General features: G+C 37.7%; 1 protein-coding gene across 2 annotated transcripts in view; it reads right to left on the bottom strand.

Moving 5' to 3' along the window:
• Positions 1–1,070: 1,070 nt before the first annotated feature.
• Positions 1,071–21,897, bottom strand: part of LOC121524738 (putative cytochrome P450 120) — a 32,909-nt gene continuing 12,082 nt past the window's right edge. For both annotated transcript variants that reach the window (XM_041810225.1, XM_041810224.1), the window contains 3 exons: positions 21,555–21,682; positions 12,300–12,387; positions 1,071–3,724 (listed from right to left, as the gene is read on the bottom strand). In XM_041810225.1, coding sequence (XP_041666159.1) covers positions 3,563–3,724; positions 12,300–12,387; positions 21,555–21,682 — 378 coding nt within the window. In that variant the 3' untranslated portion in view covers positions 1,071–3,562. The remainder of the gene's footprint in view (positions 3,725–12,299; positions 12,388–21,554; positions 21,683–21,897) is intronic.

The raw sequence follows: 21,897 nt of genomic DNA on the forward strand, positions 1-21,897 counted from the left end.
TGAGAATTCAAAGTCTACCCTTAGGAGGACAGAATTTAAAAACAGAAAAAACAAACAAACAAACAAAAAAAAGCTTATTTGTTAAGAGGTCAGATCAGAGAGAGAGAGAGAGCTCTGAGAAAATCTAAATACTGATAAGTTTTACCAGCATAGCATCAAGCAGGTTTAAAGCTCAAGTTCACTCAAATAGATTTCCAGCCACACATGCATACAAATTTGTATTAAAAAAGAAATAAAACACATCAGATAACTGCCTCCTGTATCTAAAGGCAAAGATGTGAACAATATATTGTAAAACCCTGAATTAAAACAAAATATGGTCATAGGAATATCAGGCTTTATCTTGTCTGTTTAACATCAGCTGCAGGGAAGGTTGAAACTCAATCTAAAGTGGTACAGTATGCTTTAAAAAATGCATCAACGGAAAAATAATTTGTAAATAATATGCAGACATTATGTCCTTTACAGTTTAGTCTTCTAGTGTCCTCTAAATGTTTTGAATAAGATCCAAGCGTAAAACTGAAAACAGAGAACGATTAACAGATCTTTTTAAGCTCTAAGAATGAACTGAGAGAAAAAGCCCAAATAAATTAAACATAAGAGGATTCACTGTAAGTGACAAGTGCAGAGAGAGCAGTGAGTCATACTGTATCACTCTGTTCACCAAAAACCCATTTTCTGCCTCAGCCTGCGTGATGTGTGTCTACAAGCGTGTGTGTTGAAGGGAGAAACTGAGATATCAACTGACTAAGCGAGGAAAATTCATGTCTGCATCTTAATTCAGTGTCTATGCGAGGGAGAATACTTATGTGTGTAAGGAAGAGCGAGAGCAGTGTTTTGTTGAAAAGGACAAAGAATCATTCTGAGACACGTGTTCATGAGTGATTATGCAGAGAGCGGACAACATTAGCAGCATTGCTTACATTTTATACATGTTAAACACTCCATGCAACAACAATTACAACAATTAGCAAAAATGTTGTAACATTTGACTTCTTCAACTCAGTGAAATACCGTATGATATTTTACGATACAGGCTAATTCAAATGCTGTTTATTGTACTTACATTGGATTTTTCCAAAATACTATTTCTCTGTGTTCTCATTTATCAGGATGCGATTCAGGACAATTGATACGGTTTATTTTTTTGAACTGCATTTATCACATCTTATTGTCCCCTTCAGCACTTTGGGCTAAGCCACTGCAACGTCTCCCTGCAGCAACAATGATGTACAATAAGTACACCTCTGCTTCTTAATGTCTCATGTCTCATTCATTTCTATTCTACTTGGAGTGGGAGGGTGGGTTTTTTTTTTTAACTTTGGTTTGGGATTGGGATGGGGTTAGATTATTTCTGTGGACATGGGCTGGAAGGGGAATGAAAAACATCTTCAATGCCACCCTCTAATGGATGCCTCACTTCAATGCAAAAAAAAATCATGTTTTTACTATTCCTTTATTTTCCTTTTCAATCCATAAAAATGTATTTTTCTGTGCTTGAGTTAATGTCATAATGTCTACCCAAAGTTCTCTATTTTCTTTTAGAATTAATGCATCTGTATCCAAATGTATCAAAACAGAAGTTTCAGACAGTGAAAAATTTTAAAATGAAACAACAGTTTTAAATGCAAAACAGTGGAATTTAATTTGTGGAAAAAAAGATTAATTTCAATTAACTACAGAAATTCTGTGATTGAGCATAATTCAAAAATGTGATTGTTTGACAGCTCTACTTGAATGAATATTCAAGGTGTTTAATACTAGACAGTTTTTCAAGTAATAGTTAATACTCAGGGGATTTTGTCAGTTAAACTGATCAGTTCAGAGTAATTAGAAAAAAACAGTGAAAAATTAAGCATCAGTGCTTCTTCTTTATTTTCTTCATCCTTAAATGATCCAAAGATCTCCTGTTCATTTCAGAAACTGTGGTCAAGTCACTCTAAGAAACAGTCTTTAGCATCCAAAGTTTCTTTCATTAACAGAGAAAGCTAACATTTATCAACATGTTATTTTTTTCACTAAAACAAGTCAATATTGTTAATATCAAATGTAACAGTTTTGATGTTGAACAGTCTCAAAATGACTTACATAATAGGAAGGTAAGACATCGGCTCATCGCTGCATCCTATCCATCCATTCATTATCTACCCCACTTATCCCATTTGGGGTCAAAGGAGCCTGGGGCCAATCCCAGCTTTAATTGGGCTGGTCGCCAGTCAAACACAGGGCTGACATGTAGAGACAAACAACCAGGTGTGCTCACACTCACACCTATGGGCAATTTAGACCCACCAATCTACTAACAGCATGTTTTTAGACTGTGGGAGGAAGCCGAAGTACCCAGAGATAACCCATGTATGCACACGGAGAACATTCAAACTCCCCACAGGAAAAACCCTGTCTGACCAGATTTGGCCCTTCTTGTAATGAGGCAACGCTTTCCCCTGGGCCATCATGCAGCCTGCTACATCTCAACACAGAATTAAAAAGACATCTAATAATTACAGCATTTAAAAGACTGAAAGACCAACACAAAAATATACTTAATGTAAAATAACAGTATAAATATGTTCTATCCTGAATATTAATAAATAGAAAGTTCTAACTAAAATAAATCAGTACAGAATTAGATTACTTAATGATTCATGTAGCTACAATTCATCCAGCTCACTAAGGTTATTTATAAATTTGGCGTGTGCTCTTAACGCCCTCTGGTTTAATTTACATGTGATTCAGTGATGTGTTGATTATTGCCAAGTCTTTTTAATGATATCTAGACTTGTGTTTGTGTGCATGTATATCTGAGACCTGCATGTAAAAAGAAAATAGGTCTATAGAATGATAAACTGTTCATGAGCATATGTCTTTGCTAGGTGGTGGAGGGGGGGAGGAAGACAGGTTGGGAATTAGTAATGAGATCAGAGGGTTTACCTCGTCATGTGTTTGTGTGCATGTGGGTCTGCTGGGATTCAAATGGTTTTATTATTGATACTGCATCACTGGAAAAATGCTTTTTTATACCATGAAGAAGCTGCCCTTTCGAGGTCATTTCAAGTTCTATTCACAAGAGACACCACCATAAGAATGGCTACAATGAAGGTAAATCTAAATCATCATTAAAGCAACGGCAGATGACAGGATCACTGAGACAAAGAGCTCTGTGGTTCATCTTTTTGGAGCAAAATAAATGACTCATTTAAAATACAGACCACAAACTGTTGTCTATAAGTGTCTGCTTTAACAATAGAAGAATGAGTCATTTATTTTTGTTTGCTATTGCAGATTCGTCAAGCAAAGCAGGGCAGTATCTGGCAGAGGAGCACAGAGAAAAAGCAGCACACTCCCCAGCTTTCCCCAGGTACTGTATAAAACACTGTATAAAACACAGCGGGGGGAAGCCTCACAGTTTGCTGGCTTCCCTCTGTGTGTCTCCACATATATTTCAGCATTTTTCTGCACATTTTAGACAAGCACTGTGGTTCAGCTACAGTTTTTAGTGCACATATGTTGCTCTTTTTCTCTGACTTATTAGCAGGTGCATCTCTCAGCATACTCCCCATCCCTAGCTGGTGCCGCTCCTGTCAGATCTAGTCTGATCCAGTCGAGTGAAGGAGATGGTGGGGGTGTTGGCAGGGCGAGACACAGGCAGCCATTTGTACTCCAGGTCTTGTGTTGGAGGATCCAAACTCCAGTCGTAGTGCTTTAACAGGTATGTACATGCTTCCTGATTGGAGAAAAAAAGGAAGAAAAACTTGTTATCAGAATGTGTTGTTACTTAGATCTTTTCCCTCTGCATGACAGATCCAAATGAAAGCTGAAGGGGTGTTAGTGATTACCTAACAAATGTTCAACTAGAATGCACTTGGCAGATTGAGAGTCCCTGCCAACGCTGAACAAGTCCAACTTGAAAAGCAGACCAAACACTTAATGCTTATCTATATGTTGCTTCCAGATTTCAAAACAGAAATGCAATGCAACACCTTGTAGCTGCCAAGTTGAAATGGAACATTAAGCACATGTGCAGAAATGACTCAAACAGGAAACAGTTTATATCTTTGTTCCTTTGAACTGTGCAAAGCTCTAATTTTCATCAAAACACCATCAGTTAATAGCCCACAGCTTAGGTCTATTTCCTTCATAAGGAAAAGATGGGAAAAACCCAATAATCTGCCCTTTTTTCATTTTCCTTACTAAGTGCACTCAGAGCTCTGTGTCTTGTGATATCATAGCCAGCTTTCACCATTGGCTGACACTGTGAGTCACAGAGCCGACCAATCATTCCACTAGTAACAGCCATTTACCCCGCCTCCCTCCACTTTATGAATGGAGATTTTCCTGATAGAGGGGGAGGAGTGGGATGAATGAACATGATGGAGGAAGGGAGGAAAAAAGTGATGGAATGGAGGAAGGATGATGATGGTGGGGGTGGGAGGAAGAAGCAAGAAGGATGAAGCAAGGCGGCGATGAGTCACATCTCTGACCTAGATCCCTGCGGTCTACTTTTTACTCTGGTCACGCCCTCGTGTGTGTTTGGTGTATGCAAGTGGTCAGTCTGCTGAGAGCGAATCAGAGCTATTTTAGACAGCCAGATGGCCTGACGATAAGAGGTCAGGTTGCAGGAATGATAAGCTTTGATGCATTAATATTTGTTGCAAAAAAATCTGATTAAAGTGATGGCTTGGTGTAAATTTCCTGTAGAGGTCTTAGCTCTTTGAGATCAAGGCTGAAGACTCACCTGGTCAAAGCTGCTGTTTATGAAGTGATTTAAATAAATCATCTTACTACATATTTTAGCTTTTAGCACTGCCTTGTAACATTTATTCTTATATTTAAACCGTTTAAAACATTCACACTCCTGCTTCTGCAGTTATTTCATCTTAGCTTTGATTTTGAAGTGCCTTTTTAAATAATTTCTTATATCTCTATTTCCATCTGTCATGATGACTTTGATGTCTTGTGTAAATTCTTAGATTTGCATTACTGCTAAAATGTGTGATAGAAAAACATTTGCCTTGCCTTGCCTAGATTTTAACATAATGTAGCACTACTGGGTCAGTTGTTAGTGCTTCTTGATGTTGCAACAAGGCAACTTCTACTGAGAAATTCTGTGCTGGGCGAAGGATCAGAGATGACCCCGTTGCTGTGGATGACATCATGTTTCTGAAATAATCAGACCACCGTGATTAGATGACAGGTGATCAGCTGCGTCAGTGTGAGTGAAATTAAATATTAATCCTGAGTGCAGATGATCTCATCAACAGGGTCCAGGGAAAACCTCATAGGTTTTGTCCCGGCCCAAACAAAGTTACAATGATTATTTAATATAATTATTTCCCCATTTCTAGTACAATAAACCTGAAATGAATAACAATGACTGGTCTAAGCTATTAAAACCCTTCAAATGTAATGTACCATAGTAAATGTACTATCCCCTTGATTCAAGTTATCTGCAGTTGTAATAATGTATTTATCCACACAAAAACTTGGTTTGTTGTCACAATGTATTTGGCACCAACTGGGACCTATTATTAATCTTATCTCAGAAGTGAGAGAGCTTCCTGCTAAAATGTTTGTTAATGCCATTTTACCTGAAAAAAAAACAAAACAGTGCATTTATGCTATTCACTTACAACTCCAACGGCAAAAAGGTGAAGCGTTGTGAAAAATGTAAATAAAAACAGAATGCAATAATTTACAAATCTCATAAACCCATATTTTATTCACAATAGAACATAAACAAAAATTCTGACGTTAAACTGAAACATTTTACCATTTTGTTAAAAATATTTGCTCATCTTGAATTTGCTGGCAGTAGCACACATTTAAAAGGTAGTGACAGGGCACCAAAAGTGGTACAAATAAAAAAACAGCCGGAGGAGCATTTTGCAACAACTCCTGCCAAATAACTTATCTGGCAGGAATTCAACATGGCTGGGTATAAAAGGAGAATTTTAGAATGGCAGAATCTCTCAGAAGTGAAGATGGGCAGAATGTCAATGTCAACCAACTGAAAAAACTGCATATAAAATTGTGGAAAAATTTCAGAAATATGTTCCTCAATGTAAAACTGGGAGGACTTTAAGTATCCCACCAGCTACAGTAAATAATGTCATCAAAAGATTCAGAGAATCGAAGAAATCTCTGTGTACCAGGGACAAGGCAAAAGGTCAATACTGGATGCTTGTGATCTTTGGGCCCTCAGGTGGCACTACAATAAAAAACAGGCAATGATTCTGGATGGGCTCAGGAACACTTCCAGCAATCACTGTCTGTGAACACAGTTGGCCATGCCATCCACAAATGCAAGTCAAAGTTGTATTAAGCAAAGAAGAAGATACACTGTATTGCCAAAAGCACCCATCCAAATAATTGAAATCAGGTGTTCCAATCACTTCCATGGCCACAGGTGTATAAAATCAAGCGCCTAGGCATGCAGACTGTTTCTACAAACATTTGTGAAAGAATGGGTCACTCTCAGGAGCTCAGTGAATTCCAGCGTGGTACTGTGATAGGATGCCACCTGTGCAACAAGTCCAGTCGTGAAATTCCTGGCTCCTAAATATTCCACAGTCAACTGTCAGAGGTATTATAACAAAGTGGAAGTGATTGGGAATGACAGCAACTCAGCCATGAAGTGGTGGGCCATGTAAAATGACGGAGCGGGGTCAGCGGATGCTGAAGCGAATAGTGCGCAGAGGTTGCCAACTTTCTGCAGAATCAATTGCTACAGACCTCCAAACATCATGTGGCCTTCAGATTAGCTCAAGAACAGTGCGTAGAGAGCTTCATGGAATGGATTCCATGGCTGAACAGCTGCATCCAAGCCGTACATCACCAAGTGCAATGCAAAGGGTCGGATGCATTGGTGTAAAGCACACCGCCACTGGACTCCAGAGCAGTGGAGACGCATTCTCTGGAGTGACGAATCGCGCTTCTCCATCTGGCAATCTGATGGACGAGTCTGGGTTTGGCGGTTGCCAGGAGAACAGTACTTGTCTGACTGCACTGTGCCAAGTGTAAAGTTTGATGGAGAGGGGATTATGGTGTGGGGTTGTTTTTCAGGAGCTGGGCTTGGCCCCTTAGTTCCAGTGAAAGGAACTCTGAATACTTCAGCATACCAAGAGATTTTGGACAATTCCATGGGGATGGCCCCTTCCTGTTCCGACATAACTGTGCACCAGTGCACAAAGCAAGGTCCATAAAGACATGGATGAGAGAGTTTGGTGCGGATGAACTTGACTGGCCTGCACAGAGTCCTGACCTCAACCCGATAGAACACCTTTGGGATGAATTAGAGCGGAGACTGAGAGCCAGTCCTTCTCATCCAACATCAGTGCGTGACCTCACAAATGTGGCTCTGGAAGAATGGTCAAAAATTCCCTTAAACACACTCCTAAACCTTGTGGAAAGCCTTCCAAGAAGCTGTTATAGCTGCAAAGGGTGGACCGACATCATATTAAACCCCATGGATTAAGAATGAGATGTCACTTAAGTTCATATGCTAGTTAAGGCAGGTGAGTGAATACTTTAGGCAATATAGTGTATATGTGAACACGATCCAGAAATTGAATGAGGCAAAATGGAAAACTGTTCTGTGGTCAGATGAATCAAATTTTGATTTCTTCTTTAAAACAACAGATGCCTCATCCTGCAGACTACAGAGGAGAGGGACCATCCAGCTTGTTATCAGTGCACAGTTCAAAAGCCTGCATCTGGTTTGCATTAGTGCCTATGGCATGGGCACTATCAATGCTGAAAAGTTTATTGATGTTTTAAAGCAAAATATGCTCCCATCAAGGCAACGTCTCTTTTAGGGAAGGCCTTGCATATTTAATCAAAGCAATACTACACCATATACCACATCCATCACAAGAGCATGGCTTTGTAGTAGAAGAGTCCAGGTACTGAACTGGTCTGCCTGCAGTCCAGACAGTTCACCAATAAAAAACATTCGGAGCATCATAAAAGGAAAAATCCAGCCAAGAAGACCCAGGACTGTTGAGCAGCTAGAATCCTACATCAGACAAGAATGGGACAACATTCCTCTCCTGAAACTCAAGTAACTAGTCGCCTAACGTCCCAGACATTCACAGACTGTTGTTAAAAAAGAGGGGATGCTTCACAATGTAAACAAAGCCCTGCCCCTAGTTTTTTTTAGATATGCTGTTGCCATCAAATTCAAAATGAGCAAATATTTTCAATGAAATGGTAAAATGTCTCACTTTAAACACCTGATATGTTGTTTATATTCTATTCTGAACTAAATATGGGTTTTTGAGATTTGCAAATTATTGCAACATTTTTGTAATTGGGTGTGTAATTTCACATGTGAATTGATTTTCCATTTGGTATTTAACTTATGAAGTGGTAGCATATATATAGTTTCTTGAATCAGTTTGTCACATACTGATATAATGTGAGTGATATCAACCAGGTTTTCTTACAGTTTATCTATAATAAAACCTGCCAGATTTATAGACAAAATAATGGATGATAAATATACCTATTACAACTAAAGGATGTGTAAACATTCCAATGACACTGGTCAGCGAAAGTCAAAGAATAATGACCAAATGAAAACCTCTCTTATATGTCCATAGAAGCATGTATTGATTGCTTGTCTACTTTAGAAGAGAAAAAGGACACAATCAATGCTCTGTACATTGTCCTTTTCTTGACATTAACAAGCAAACAATACAACCAGTCACCAGTTATCTTAGGTAATCTGGTTCTAAATATTGATTTATGACTGTCTTGCTCAACACTGAGAAGAGAGCAGATTGTTAAACGCTTAGGACATTTCACCTGAGCTTCATTCAACCAGGCATTAACAATGACTCATGACTGCTGGTTTGTGTGTGTAGGATTGAGTCATATCTCATGGTTCCATTTTTGTTAGTTTGTTGAAATATCCTCATCCAGTATTTTTCCTTTCAAGAACACACAGACTGTGTCTCTGTGAGTGTAATCTAGCAGTGCAGGTTAAATAATGCACTTTCAGTGTTAGTTAACAGTCTGACTCAACGGATGTGAACTGCTGAGATTAGCCTCTCATTGGCTGACAAGTGCAATCTGCTTCCTTCCCTGTGCACTCTCGTCCGGTCTTTCTTACTTGCTCTGTTTATTGGGAAACAGTGATGATAAGCAGTTGACGCGGTAATGAATATAATCATAGAAAAGACAGCATAGCACTTTGGCTCCAATAAAAAAGAACTGCAATCTTTAACAAAAAAACAACAACAGAGTTTTACCAAGGTGTAGCTTTGTCAAGAGTTCAAGAAAATGATTCGACATTGTGTTTGTCTTTTCTGATGTAAACTGTTAATATTAGCATTGCTAGCTTACTATGAAAACCTTGTGAGGCTGTACAACTTAAAACAAAGCATATCTCTTTATACTGCTGTAATTCCTGGGGTGTATCTAAAAAAAAGGCAAAAAGCACCTGAGCACAAGCAGTAGATTCTTCTCTTGTGGAGGATGGGCCTGGATGTTACTACAGAGCCAACAATGGTGGACCTGAATGAAGGAAACCCTAAGAAAACAACCACATCTTTGCCATGTGTAACAGTGTAACACATGGGAAAAAAAGCAGCTGGGAGACTCAGACTGAACTCTTGGTAATGGCTTAGTAATAGCAATGTAAAGTTGTATTTTCCAACCTTAATTTCACATCATTTATTTTATAGCCATACAGAGAGGAAACTGTTTCATGATCGCTTGAAAATTCATGTGGCAAAAAAATGCAGTGCACTTCCATCAGCTCTCGCAGACAGTAGGCTAATCTTTATTTATGTGCTATTACCATCTTCATCATCAGATGTTTAATGCTGTAAGGCCAATTTGCATGGAATGGGGTGTTTTTCCCCAGACAACTGCATATGAGCTCAGTTTCTCGCCTACTGGTGCTTATGTGCAATATTAGGCAAACAACATTATAATTTACGTTATAGAGCATGCACTTTTTGTGGAGATTCAACGCAACATTACAAGGCCTACCTGCCATGCAGAGTCAGACCAATTTTCAAATATGTTGATGCAACAACGGCAACTGACATAATGGAAATAACCCTTGGTTTCTCAGTGAAATATTTTATCAGCAATGTGTGAAACCTCTCCTGCATTATCTTGTTTAATATCAGCACGGAGAAGTGCTTCACAGAGAGGGCTTGTGGGGCAGGTGTATCATCTAATCCAAATACATTTCCTTGTGGACGTGGTTCAACCAAGTCCAGCTGTTTTCTGGCTCTTTCTCTCACGAGCTTTGAGCAAATGTAACATGCTCAACTCAGGTGTGACGTAAATCCCAGCTCTGAAATCCAACTTCCGAGGTAAATGGAAGTTCCCACAGTGATGACTTGGTGCAACATTTCGGGATTTTACAGAAAACCAGTACATTTTAATGATTTTTCATGACACCAGTTCTGAAGCAGTTCACCCAAGGAATCTTCTAAGAGGTGTCAAGAACAACTGAAGCAAAGGTGTGGCGTGCAAATCGGGACAGACACACAGACAGACAGATAGGCTGGCAATTATAGTAATAAGATATTTTTCATTCCTATTAATCTTTTATATTTGCTTTTATTCCCCAGTAACCTCAATCATTCCATCACTCTTTTGGCATTTTTAATTGATATTGCCTTTCTCTCTTTAATGCTTGTATCTCTTTTATTGGTTTTACTCTTTGTACTCTTATCATCATATTTACTCATCTTATTGCCTTTTAGGACTCTGATTTTCCCCTTACTGTTTTTACAGGCTCTCATTTTATTTCTCTTGCCCTGTTTCAATTCCCTTTCATGACTTTTATTCATCATTTGATCTTCTATTTGTCTCTGCAAATGTCAAAGCATTTTGAAAACTCTTGTTTTTAAAGTTGCTCTACAAATAAATCACCATTATTATTATTATTTTGACTCTTTAGGAAAAGTCAATAAAGTTTAATTGTACTCCATGAACAAAATGTTATAGATATGGATTGTTTCCAAATGTATCATGCTAACAGGGATGTTGTCAGTGAATACTGAAAACAAGCAAGGAACCCTACAACCTAGTTGCATAAGTTTCTGATTTAAAGTTTGGGAATCATCCAACATACAGTGTTTGTTTTGTAGTTGGTGCTACAAAACAAACACTGTATGTTTTGTAGTTGGTGCTACCCCCTAACTCTCCAGTCTCAAGGCTCACATGGCACATACACACAGCTGCTCTCGGAGGAGAAAATAAATATCTACTTCCTGTTGTCACACCTGTAATACACCTGTCCTGTACTGGAGCCTCCCACAGGCCTTGTTTGCACGTGTATGTTTGGTTGCCTGCTTGTCTCTGGAGTAGGCAAAGGCAAAGGTAGCTATGGTGAGTGATGCCGCAGGGACTGACTGGTGGTTTTAACAGGACACTCTGTACCCAGAATCTGACTCTTCATGTGACATCTTTATTAAACACACATAAACACACAGAGAAGCATGTCATCATACCTGTGAGCATCTATTTCTTATAAGTGTGTGATGTTTCACATACTCTTATTCTCCCTTTCTCTTTGCTACTGTAATCTCTATTATTCTATTAAGTGGTTTAAGCTGCAAAAATACCTTCAACAACTCAGGCTTACTTTATTATTTGCTTGTAAGTCAAATAACGTCTCTCATCAGTCATAACAAGTGTGCCATGGCCTTGTCCAGTTGAAGGTTCTCTTAAAATAACAGATAAGTGGTTTCCAAGAAGTTTATCTCCAATGACATCCTTGAATCAATCTTTTTTCAGCACATGACTACAGTAACAAGTCCTTCACAGTCTTTCAGATGTCCTTTTGAAATAAAAGCTTGTCTATGATGTTGATGTAAAGGTTCAAGGTTGCTCTTAAGAAAAAACAATGAGACCTTGTAAAGTTTTTCTTTGTTAGGTTTAGATTTCATTCTATGGTCAGAGAGCAGTCCTGTCAAATTTATAATGAGGCTTTTGTACAAACTGACTCACTTCCTTTCTCTTGTATTACTTGTATTCTTCTCCATCAGAACAGAGATATCCTGTCCTCACATTATTTCAGTAAACTTCCCCATAACCCCATGACACAGAAGCTGAAAAAAATAATGAAGAGCTGAGGCTCAACATTTCACACCCTCCTCTGTTATTTTGTAAATGCAGCTCAGAGGAAGATTTAACACCTTTAGACCATCAGTCTTTTTTCTACTGCTAAGAAATTACCTAATGGACAAAATGAGAAAAGGTCCTAGTAAGTGCATGGCATGTATAGATTTAGGTGTTTGTGCATGGAAGTGTAATGACAAACAAACAAGAGCCACCTTTAGGAAGACGTCCGTGAGTTTAGTTCCAATGCAGCCTCTTGGCCCGTTGCCGAAGGAACACAGAAAGTGTTCCTGACCTGCATTCCTGCACAGAAAAATATAAAACAACATGATTGCACACAAATTCAAAACATTTCAAAATTCAAACATGCTTACAAAGATAGCAAAGATTGTAGGGTAAGAGAAGAAAAAAGGAAACAATTCATACACAATCTGAGTGCTCAAGGCTGTGTCGTTTATCAAGTTCATTTAAACCAACTGAATAAATAAACATGCATTCCCTAAGCAGAATAATAACCACTGCATGCCCCTGTGCTTGTCAAAAACCAGACAAATGAGTCCCTGTTAACAGAAAGTCATCAGATGTGACATCATATGATGACCAGATGGTGATGACATGATGAGCAGATGTCTCTCAACCAATGACAGGACTAGAATGGTGGTTCATAAGTTGTTCATTTACACCAAAAAATACATGTCAATCTGAGATAGGAAAACATGCTATTAACTTGCTTGACCAAAGCATTTAAGCTATGTCACTGTGATCCTGATAGTCTCTCCATGATAGCGTTTGACTGAGTGCAAAATGTCACAATGCTACCTGCATAGCCAGAAACACTTTTTTTAACATTAAAGGTTATATATGTTTTAACCCTTATGATGTCCTAGGGTCATTTCTGACCAGTTTTCTGAAGTTTTTATTTTATAAAATTAGGTTTCTTTAATGGAGTTGCCTAAAATAACATGGATTGTTCCCACTACCATACACTTTGCACATACACAACATGATCAGTCTTCACAATATATTCTAGGTGTTTAAAAAATGGCATATGATGTCTTAATGGGTCAAAAATGACCCAGGGTGTTATGGGGTGACCTGTCACCCAGTTTAACTTAGCAGCAGATTTAAACACACACAAACCCACAAATAACCATGCAACTCAGCAAAACACATCTACCCACCCAAACGAAAAACACACCCACAACTTGTTCTGTTATCCTATTTTTTGAAATCCTACCTGAAATAAATTTACAATATTCTGACAAATAGTGTTTTATATGATAACCTGGATATAACAACACCTTTTCTTCTTTTATTTTTGAATATATTTTTTCCTACATATATTTAATCTTTTGTTTGTTATATTTTATTTGGGATGAGATTAGATCAGTCATATATGGCCTGTGATTTTCCTGTGGTGTAAGATTTTGTAATGACTCAAATTAATCCAGAATTTCTGCTAACTTTACACAAAAAGGGGGCTGGAATTAAATGTAGATGAAATCATTGATCAATTATTCCAAAAACAAGAGTAAAACTTGAAATAAAGTCTGTTAAAAAGATGCGACACATAATTACCCCTGCCAATGAAATCGGCAAGGGGGTTATGTAAAGGGTTCTGTATCTTTGTTTGTTCGTTTCTTTGTTTGTTTGTATGTGTACAAGATAACTCAAGAACGGAAAGTCAGATCTTCACCAAACTTTCAGGGAATATTAGGATAGTGACAGGGAAGAATCGATTAGATTTTGGTGATGATCCGCGCACCTGTTCAGTTTTTCTCTGACTTTGAAATTTTGAACACCATAGTAATCAATGGGAGCACAAATTCCTCGGTGGCGCTGCTTAGGCGTGGGTCTGCCGCCTCAGATGGCCATTCTAGTTATATGATATATCTCATGCTTTATAACAAAACAAAGAAGTTGAGGCCAGCTTTGGTCTTTAAGTACAACAAGTGTGTTCATGTCCTGTTAATGAAAAAAGGAGTTGATATTTTTAAAACAAGATTCTGAAAAATGTTGGAATGGACCTGTTGATGGCAATCCACCATCATCTTCATGTGTTCATGGTGATATTAAAAATATTTCATTTCTTTCTGCTAAATTTGACACTAAAAAGGTTTAACTTCATGCAATGGATGACATGGAACAACATAGACTATAAATTATAAAAAGAAGTTTAAAATTTGTGTGAATGACTTGGAATATAATTGGCTAAAAGTCTGAATGCAGAGAAGGTGATTAATTGTACATACATTTTCTAAAAGGCAAATCAAGCCAGGTCATTTTCAACCCACAAAGACAAGTGTGATTATTTGCTGCAATTAAAAAAATATTCATGGTTTCCAAAAACTAAAATTTAACATATACCAGTCTCTAATCATAAATCATCGAATGCTCCTCTTGACATACAGTAACTTTATTTGATATATATAATATTGTTAAACTCAAAAGCAAGGAATAATCTCATATGAATGAGGCATGATGGCCTTAAAATGAAGAAAACTGTGTAAAACTTGTGTTAATAGGATGAAATGGAGTTGGAGAAAACAATGTAATACAGAAATAATGTTCACTTTATGCTATCATACTTTTAAAACAGTGAAATCAGTGTAGGCCAAATTTGACCCCAAAGGACAACAAACATGTAATGTAGTACTCGTAAAGGCATTACGACCTTGAGGGTAAACCAACCAGTTCATGAGGATGTTGCAAAATATTAATAGTTATGGTCAAAACTGGGCTATGTATGGGTAGCATGAATGAAAAAGACTGAAATCACACAACACACCTTGGGCTTGATTTATTGTCACAAAGTCTGACTCTCTCCCATATGTATAATGCATTTCAAATCTACAGCCTCTTGAAATATATAAAAAATAAAAAGCTACCGGTCGTTTCCAGGTCTGTCAGCAGCTTACTGATGCAGACCATCTTTCCCCTTTCACTGCTAATGTATCCTGTCTTCCTGAAACCTGAGCTCTGATTAAAGGCAAACAGGAAGCATTAGCTGAGTGTATAGTCTGAGATCAGTGTGTGAGAGGCTTTATGTGTATGAGATTTAAAGACAGAGGAAGAAAGGAGAATGTAAGTGTTCTCTGCAGTGTCTGCTAATGGTTTAATGTTCTATTAGAGCCTATCCTGAGACACTGAATTGTGTAGCATAAAATACAGCCCTGTAATAAGGAGACAGACCGAGGAAATCTTAAAGCTGCTTCACAGTGCTGTTTCAAGGTAGGTTATTTACTATGCCCAGCATAAAGGAGGAACAAGTTATCCCATCTCTGTACCGGTTTTGGAGTTTGTAATAGAGGCGTTGTGTATGTCTGACTGTCTACGTATGTGGAGCTCCTGTGGTGTTTTCCTCTCTCTCACTTTCTAACAATAGTGAAACACATTGTAAATAAGACAGGAACACCTAGTATCCTGCCACAACATGATGAATATGGATGTCACCAGGCTTAACAACAGCTTTTTTATAGCACTAATGTGGAGATGCACTATGAAAACACCTTTACATTACACAATTTAACCTAGCAAGTGCAATTCTAAAAAACTGTGCTTTTGGTTAAAAAAAAAACAAAAAACAAAAACAAAAAACAGACAACTACAGAATCAGAGCAATAAATGTAAGAAACAATAAAGCAACAGTGGTGTGATGTTTGGGTAAATGTAGCTGTATGAGTTTTTTTTTTTTTTTTTTCAAATTGGAAAACCTTTACATCAAGATATATGTCCTTATTTTTCAGAATCACAAGGAGTGTGCTTAATCCCCTATTCTTAATTGGCCAGAACAAAAACTAACAAAAATAATTGCATGCAAATCATTCATTCCAGAGACAACTGATGATTTCACTTCATTCACACAGTGGTTTTACTGTATTTAATACAGAAAATTCAATCAATTTGCAAACAATTTCCACTGCAGATGAAATGACATTCCTTTTCTTGGGGGTGAGAAGAAATCTTTTTTTGAATGATCAGATTCTAGAAAAAGACCCACTGCAGCAGCTTAGATTTTATCCATGTTTGGTAGTGTTTCCGGGCATTTAGCTAATAGGATGTTAACTTGACAGTTATGTCATTTGCGCCAAAATGGAAAAACACACACACATATACACAGGCAGACTGATTTTACAGTAAACAATGAAACACACAGTGCAAACAGCATATACAGCTATAGCACAGAGACACACACACACAAACAGATGATGTGTTTAAACTGTAGTTATCGTAGGTGGGCTTGTTATGTAACAGCACTGCAGTCATTACTTTAAAGAGCCAGGTGGAACACAGAGGAGCCAGGCAGCTATCAAAGCTGACAGGAAAATCATCTCCAGGTAGACTGACAGATGGAGGAGCAGAGAAAGAAGCAGGTAGGAGGAAAAGGGAACAGACCGGAAGATAAACAGAAGGATGAAGCAAACACACTCACACAAACCCAAAAGTGACCCAATACCTCCAAAGGGAAATCCACTTAGTGGTACAGCAGTTAAGACATATAACAAGTATACATACAGACAGAAAGGAAATCTGTGTTTGGTTGATTATTTCTTTGTTGTAAAAATGCTTCTTGGCAAGAAACCTTATACATTTGGAAAGCCTGTTTATTTCCCTTGTAAATGGTGCCACATTTGTAAGGAACATGCATTTGTGGGATGAGCAGCAGAGCTGAGTATGTGTGTTGGGCCCTTGAAAAATTTGCCAGATCTTCCCAGCCAGTGCCAAACAGCTTATTCTAACATTGATTCTTGTTTGTTGTTTGGTGGATTGGATGATTGAAGTTTGAAGAAACAAGACATATTGGCAATTTAACAATTTATTCATTTAACAAACAGGAGCCTCAGTAGCGTGTAGAAGAACCATACACAGCCACAACAGCTTGGCACCTCTTCCTCATGCTGGTCACCAGCCCTGGTCACACACTGCTGTGGGATGGCATCCCATTCTTCAACCAGCATTTGACATAAGACAGACAATGCACGCCCAAGCTGACCCCACAAGTGTTCAATGGGGTTAAGGTCAGGATGCTGGCAAACCAGTCTATCCTCTCCACTCCCAAATTCTAAAGGTAATCTCTGATAAAACCTGCTCTAGGGGGCGAGTGTTGTCATCTTGGAGGACAGAGTTTAGTATGGGACGGTGGAGATATGGGATTGCCACTGGTTGCAAAATCTCATCTCAATATCTTTCTGCATTGAGACTGACTCCAATAATGATGAGCCTCATTTTTCCTACCAACACCTTCACGCTGCCTTTACCAAAAGATTTTACTCTGTCTTTGTGTCTTCTCAACACTTTGACCCTACAATCCAGCTGCTGTAGGCAAAATCTGGACCCATCGCTGAAACATAACAGGTGCCAATCAGGCAGCTAACTGTCAGCACCTGGGGGTACCAGAAGCACAAAACAAAATACAACAAGCAAAATAAGCTGTTTGGCATTGGCAGAGAAGATTTGGCAAAATTTTCATGGACGCAACCCACATACTCAGCTCTGCTGCTCATCCCACAAATGCATGTTCCTTATAAGTGTTCTTAAAAGGGAAATAAACAGGCTTTTCAACAGTATACAATTTATTACCAAGAAGCATTGTTACAATAAAGGAATTATCTAACAAGCACAAATTTCCCTGTTTTTGATCATGGCCCTGCTGCATAACAAAGTACCTCAGCTTGTCTGATAGATGGAAATTCTTCTTCAGGATTTGATGGTAGAGAGCAGAATTCATGGTTGTCCTGTTCCTGAAGTAGCTAAGCAGCGCCAGACCATCACATTACCACCGTGTTTGACTGTGGGTATGATGTTCTTTTCATGAAATGCTGTGTTAATTTTATGCAAGATGTCATGGGACACACACCTTAAGGATAATTAAGATGTTATTTGGCAAATGTGAGATGAGCCTTTGTGTTCTTTTTTGTCAGCAGTGGTTTTGGCCTTTGAACTCTCTCATGAATGCCAGTTTTGTCAAGTCTCATTCTAATTGTTGAACCATGAACACAGACCTTAATTTAGTCAAGAGGCCTGCAGGTCTTTAGATGTTGTTCTAGGTTATTTTGCAACCTCCTGGATGAGTTGTTGATGCGCTCTAGAGGAAATTTTGGTAGGCTGGCCACTCCTGGGAAGGTTCACTAGAGTTCCAAGACTTCTCCATTTGTGGATAATGACTTTCATCGTGGCTCAGTCCCAAAATCTTAAAATAGGCTTAGTAACTTTTTCCAGACTGATAGATGTTAATGACTTTGTTTTTTGTCTGTTCCTGAATTTTTAGATTGCGGCATGATGTGTTGCTTTTAGAGATCTTTTAATCTACATCACTTTGTCATACAGGTTCTATTTAGGTGATTTCTTAATTCAACAAATCTGGCAGTAATCAGGTCTGGTCTCATCATTTAGAAACTGGATTTTGTGTTTACTCAGGTTCCCATTATCTAATTTTGAAATTAGTTTGATGATATGGAACATTTAAGTGTGGCAAATGTGCAAAAGATGGATGGATGGATGGATGGATGGATGGATGGATGGATAGATAGATAGATAGATAGATAGATAGATAGATAGATAGATAGATAGATAATACGTTTACTAAAGCATTTTCTGAGCGTGACGTGTAGATTTCACACATCATATTAGTTTTGAGCAAAAATCTTCTGTGACTCATTCTTTAGCCCCATCCAACAGGAAGCACACATACGCATAGAGCGCATTGGGAATCCCCATTGGTAAAAATGAGTATGAGGTGGCCTGTTACCATGGTAGCAGCCACCTGTCTTTTAATTTCTTTACACTTTTAAACAACACCTATAAGTAAGTTACACAGTTTCAGTTCAAAGCAGACCACCATCTATAATGGCTATAAGTTATTTGCTGTTTTTTTGTTATTACTCTGAAGCTTTAGAAAATTCCTTTTTTGCATAAGGAAGTAATATGAAGTGTTTTCTTTAAGTGAATTAATGCAAAGATTTCTTTGAAGAGATCTGAAAATACCTTTCCTTTTCTCTTATGCAAAAAACATTCTTTTCTACATGAGATTATGAAAAAATAGTTTAGCATGCCAGGAACATCCTGCATCTAAAAATATACCAATACCGAAGTTTGGTTTATAAATGAACAATAATGAATAGTTATTTTCCTTCTCTCACGTGATAATCATGAACACAATTGAGAAAAAAAATAACAAAGGAAATAATCTGTTGGTGAAATTCCCTTAACTGAGGTGGCTCTGTGCTTTGTGAATATATTTCATCTCCAGTGACAGGTTTAGTAATGGTGATTATTTTTAACTGATAGATGGGAAGACCCTTGTGAAAAAACATTTTTAATATCAGATGAAATCACCCTTTTTGGTTCAGAGATTCACATGCACACATAAAAAGGGTAGGATCCTCTCTGACTCATATTTCGGTATCCCATCCCTCTCCACAGGGCATTTTTCTCCCCCACCCTTCATACACACACACTGACATACACACACAAAGGGAATCCCTATTGGTAAAGACAGTGTCAGGTGACTTGTTTCCATGACAGCAGCTTCCTACATACATACATTCATAGATTTTTCCCCCTCTCTGCTGTGCCTGAATGAACAAGTATGAATGAGAACAAACAGGTGAAAGGAGGAAGTGCATGAATAGAAAAGTGGTTAACGGAGATGGCGAGTTAAGTGAGAGACAGATCAGGTTTCATTCCAGCAGAGAGTCAGAGATGCTGAAACAAAGCAGTCTTCAGCAGTTTCTTTGTGTATCTTGTTTAAATACAAATCTGCTTTTTAAACTCCTGACTGACTGCAGCTGCTTATAATAAATTTGACAGTGATCAAGTCAGATTTGTATGCTTTATTCATCTTCACCAGTTACTATGGTAACACTGTGGGAGTATGTATTTGCAGCATTAACAGTGTGATTTTCCCAGACATTTATATATATATTTAAGAAAGCTTTAGTCTAGACCCAAGACAAATTGATTATTCAGTCTGCTGTATGTGAAAGAAATAATGATAAAAAAAAACAATTTATTGAATTTTTCTTCATTTGGTGAAAACACAGTTGTGATTAGAAAAAAAGATTTAAAGCAGTGTTGGCAATCACTGAGGATTTAGCTGCTGAATTCTCTATGTGGCGCTCATCTTGTCTGCTATAGCGGGATTTCAGAACATTATGCAATGTAACATCAAACCCTTGCCTCAGCTGCATTCATGCACTTTAGCCTGAGTTGGAAATACAGTGCCTAAAAAAAGTATTCACCCCTTCTGATGTTTTACCCTTTAATTGATTTTCCAAAAACAACAAAAAACACAAAAAACTATTTAATGTCAAAGTGAAAACAGATCTCTACAAAGTAATATCAACTGAATAAAAATAAGTAAGGTAAAATAAGTGACTTGCATAATTATTCACCTCCTTGACATTTAAGTGACTGGAATTTTTTTTTATCCATCCCCTGACTTATACTTTTCAATAGCTTTACTTTACTTAACAATAGCATTACTTTGAAGACACTTGTTTTCACTTTGACACTGAAGAGTTTTTGTTTGTTTGTTTGTTTGTTTTGTCAAAAAAGTCAAATTATATTGGCCATGACTGATTAATAAAATCAATAAAAGGGTAAAACATCAAAGGTGGTGAATACCTTTTAAAGGCAGTGTATTGCATGTAACTGTAAAAAAAAAAACAGACTTTATTTGGTAGTTTACATCTTGTAAATGTTTTGTAAGGTGAGATGATTTTATTTTTTGAGGTAGCTTCTTTTATTGGGGGGGGGGCATTCATGACTCATTCCTGCAGCTGTGACTCTGCTGCTGTACTCATTTCTACTCATTGTTGTATTTCTACTATATTCTAAATTAATTTCTATATGTCATATTTTGTTATGGTACAGTGTGTGTATTTTTTGGTATTTTTGTAAATTTATTTCTGTTGTTACATTTCTCTTTATGCTTAAATTTTATGTACGAGCAATTGAAATGCCCATATTTGATAAATAAATTTTAAATTCTGATTTCTTCAACTGTCAAGGAACTCACAACTTTTATTATTTCTTCTACCTTTAATAAGAAATTAACCAAATCCTAAATCAACAATCTGTAAGTTGAGAGTTCTATGATGTTTGACCTGCTGTGTTCCACAAATGATACAAAATAAAGTAATTAAAAACAAACTGAAACCAATATAGTACTGTAATAAAGCAACATTTTGAAGCCTACCCTTACATGTAAGCATAGAGAAAATAAGGCTATGTTTGGCTATGGTTTGACATTTAGATGGTTTTTGTATGCTTTTATTGAAAGGACAGCTAAAAACAAGGGAAGCAAAGAGTGGGGTAAACAAGAGTCAGAGACCTGAGGCTGGGAGTCAGACCAGCAGCTGATGTACCAAAGGTTGTTTCCTCTGTGTACAGGGTGCGTTTAATACTTAGGTAAACCAGACCATTACAATTTTGTATCTTTTATAAATATAAAAATCTAAAACTCTCACCGTCCACTCCACCTCCCTGGCAGGAAGCTGTCGGGCTCGTGGAAAACCTCTGGGTCTCGGTGGACAGAGTGGCTGATATAGACGACACCATGATTTTTTGGAACATGAAACCCTGCAAGGTTGGCGTCCTACACAAATAAAAAGGAGAAATCACATTATGAACTTATTTTAATAAAGAGAAATTCATCTATATTTACTTGTATCAACTTATTCTTGATTCGCAAGCAAGGAAAGGTGTTAGACATGATCATTTTTGGTAATATCTTCATCATTTCTCCTTCATCATCCCATTAACTATGTTCTTTTCATTAATTTAAAGCCATCCAGAAATGTTCTCTCAGGC

Source organism: Cheilinus undulatus, linkage group 17 (genome assembly GCF_018320785.1).
Source record: "Cheilinus undulatus linkage group 17, ASM1832078v1, whole genome shotgun sequence".
Lineage (NCBI taxonomy): Eukaryota > Metazoa > Chordata > Actinopteri > Labriformes > Labridae > Cheilinus > Cheilinus undulatus.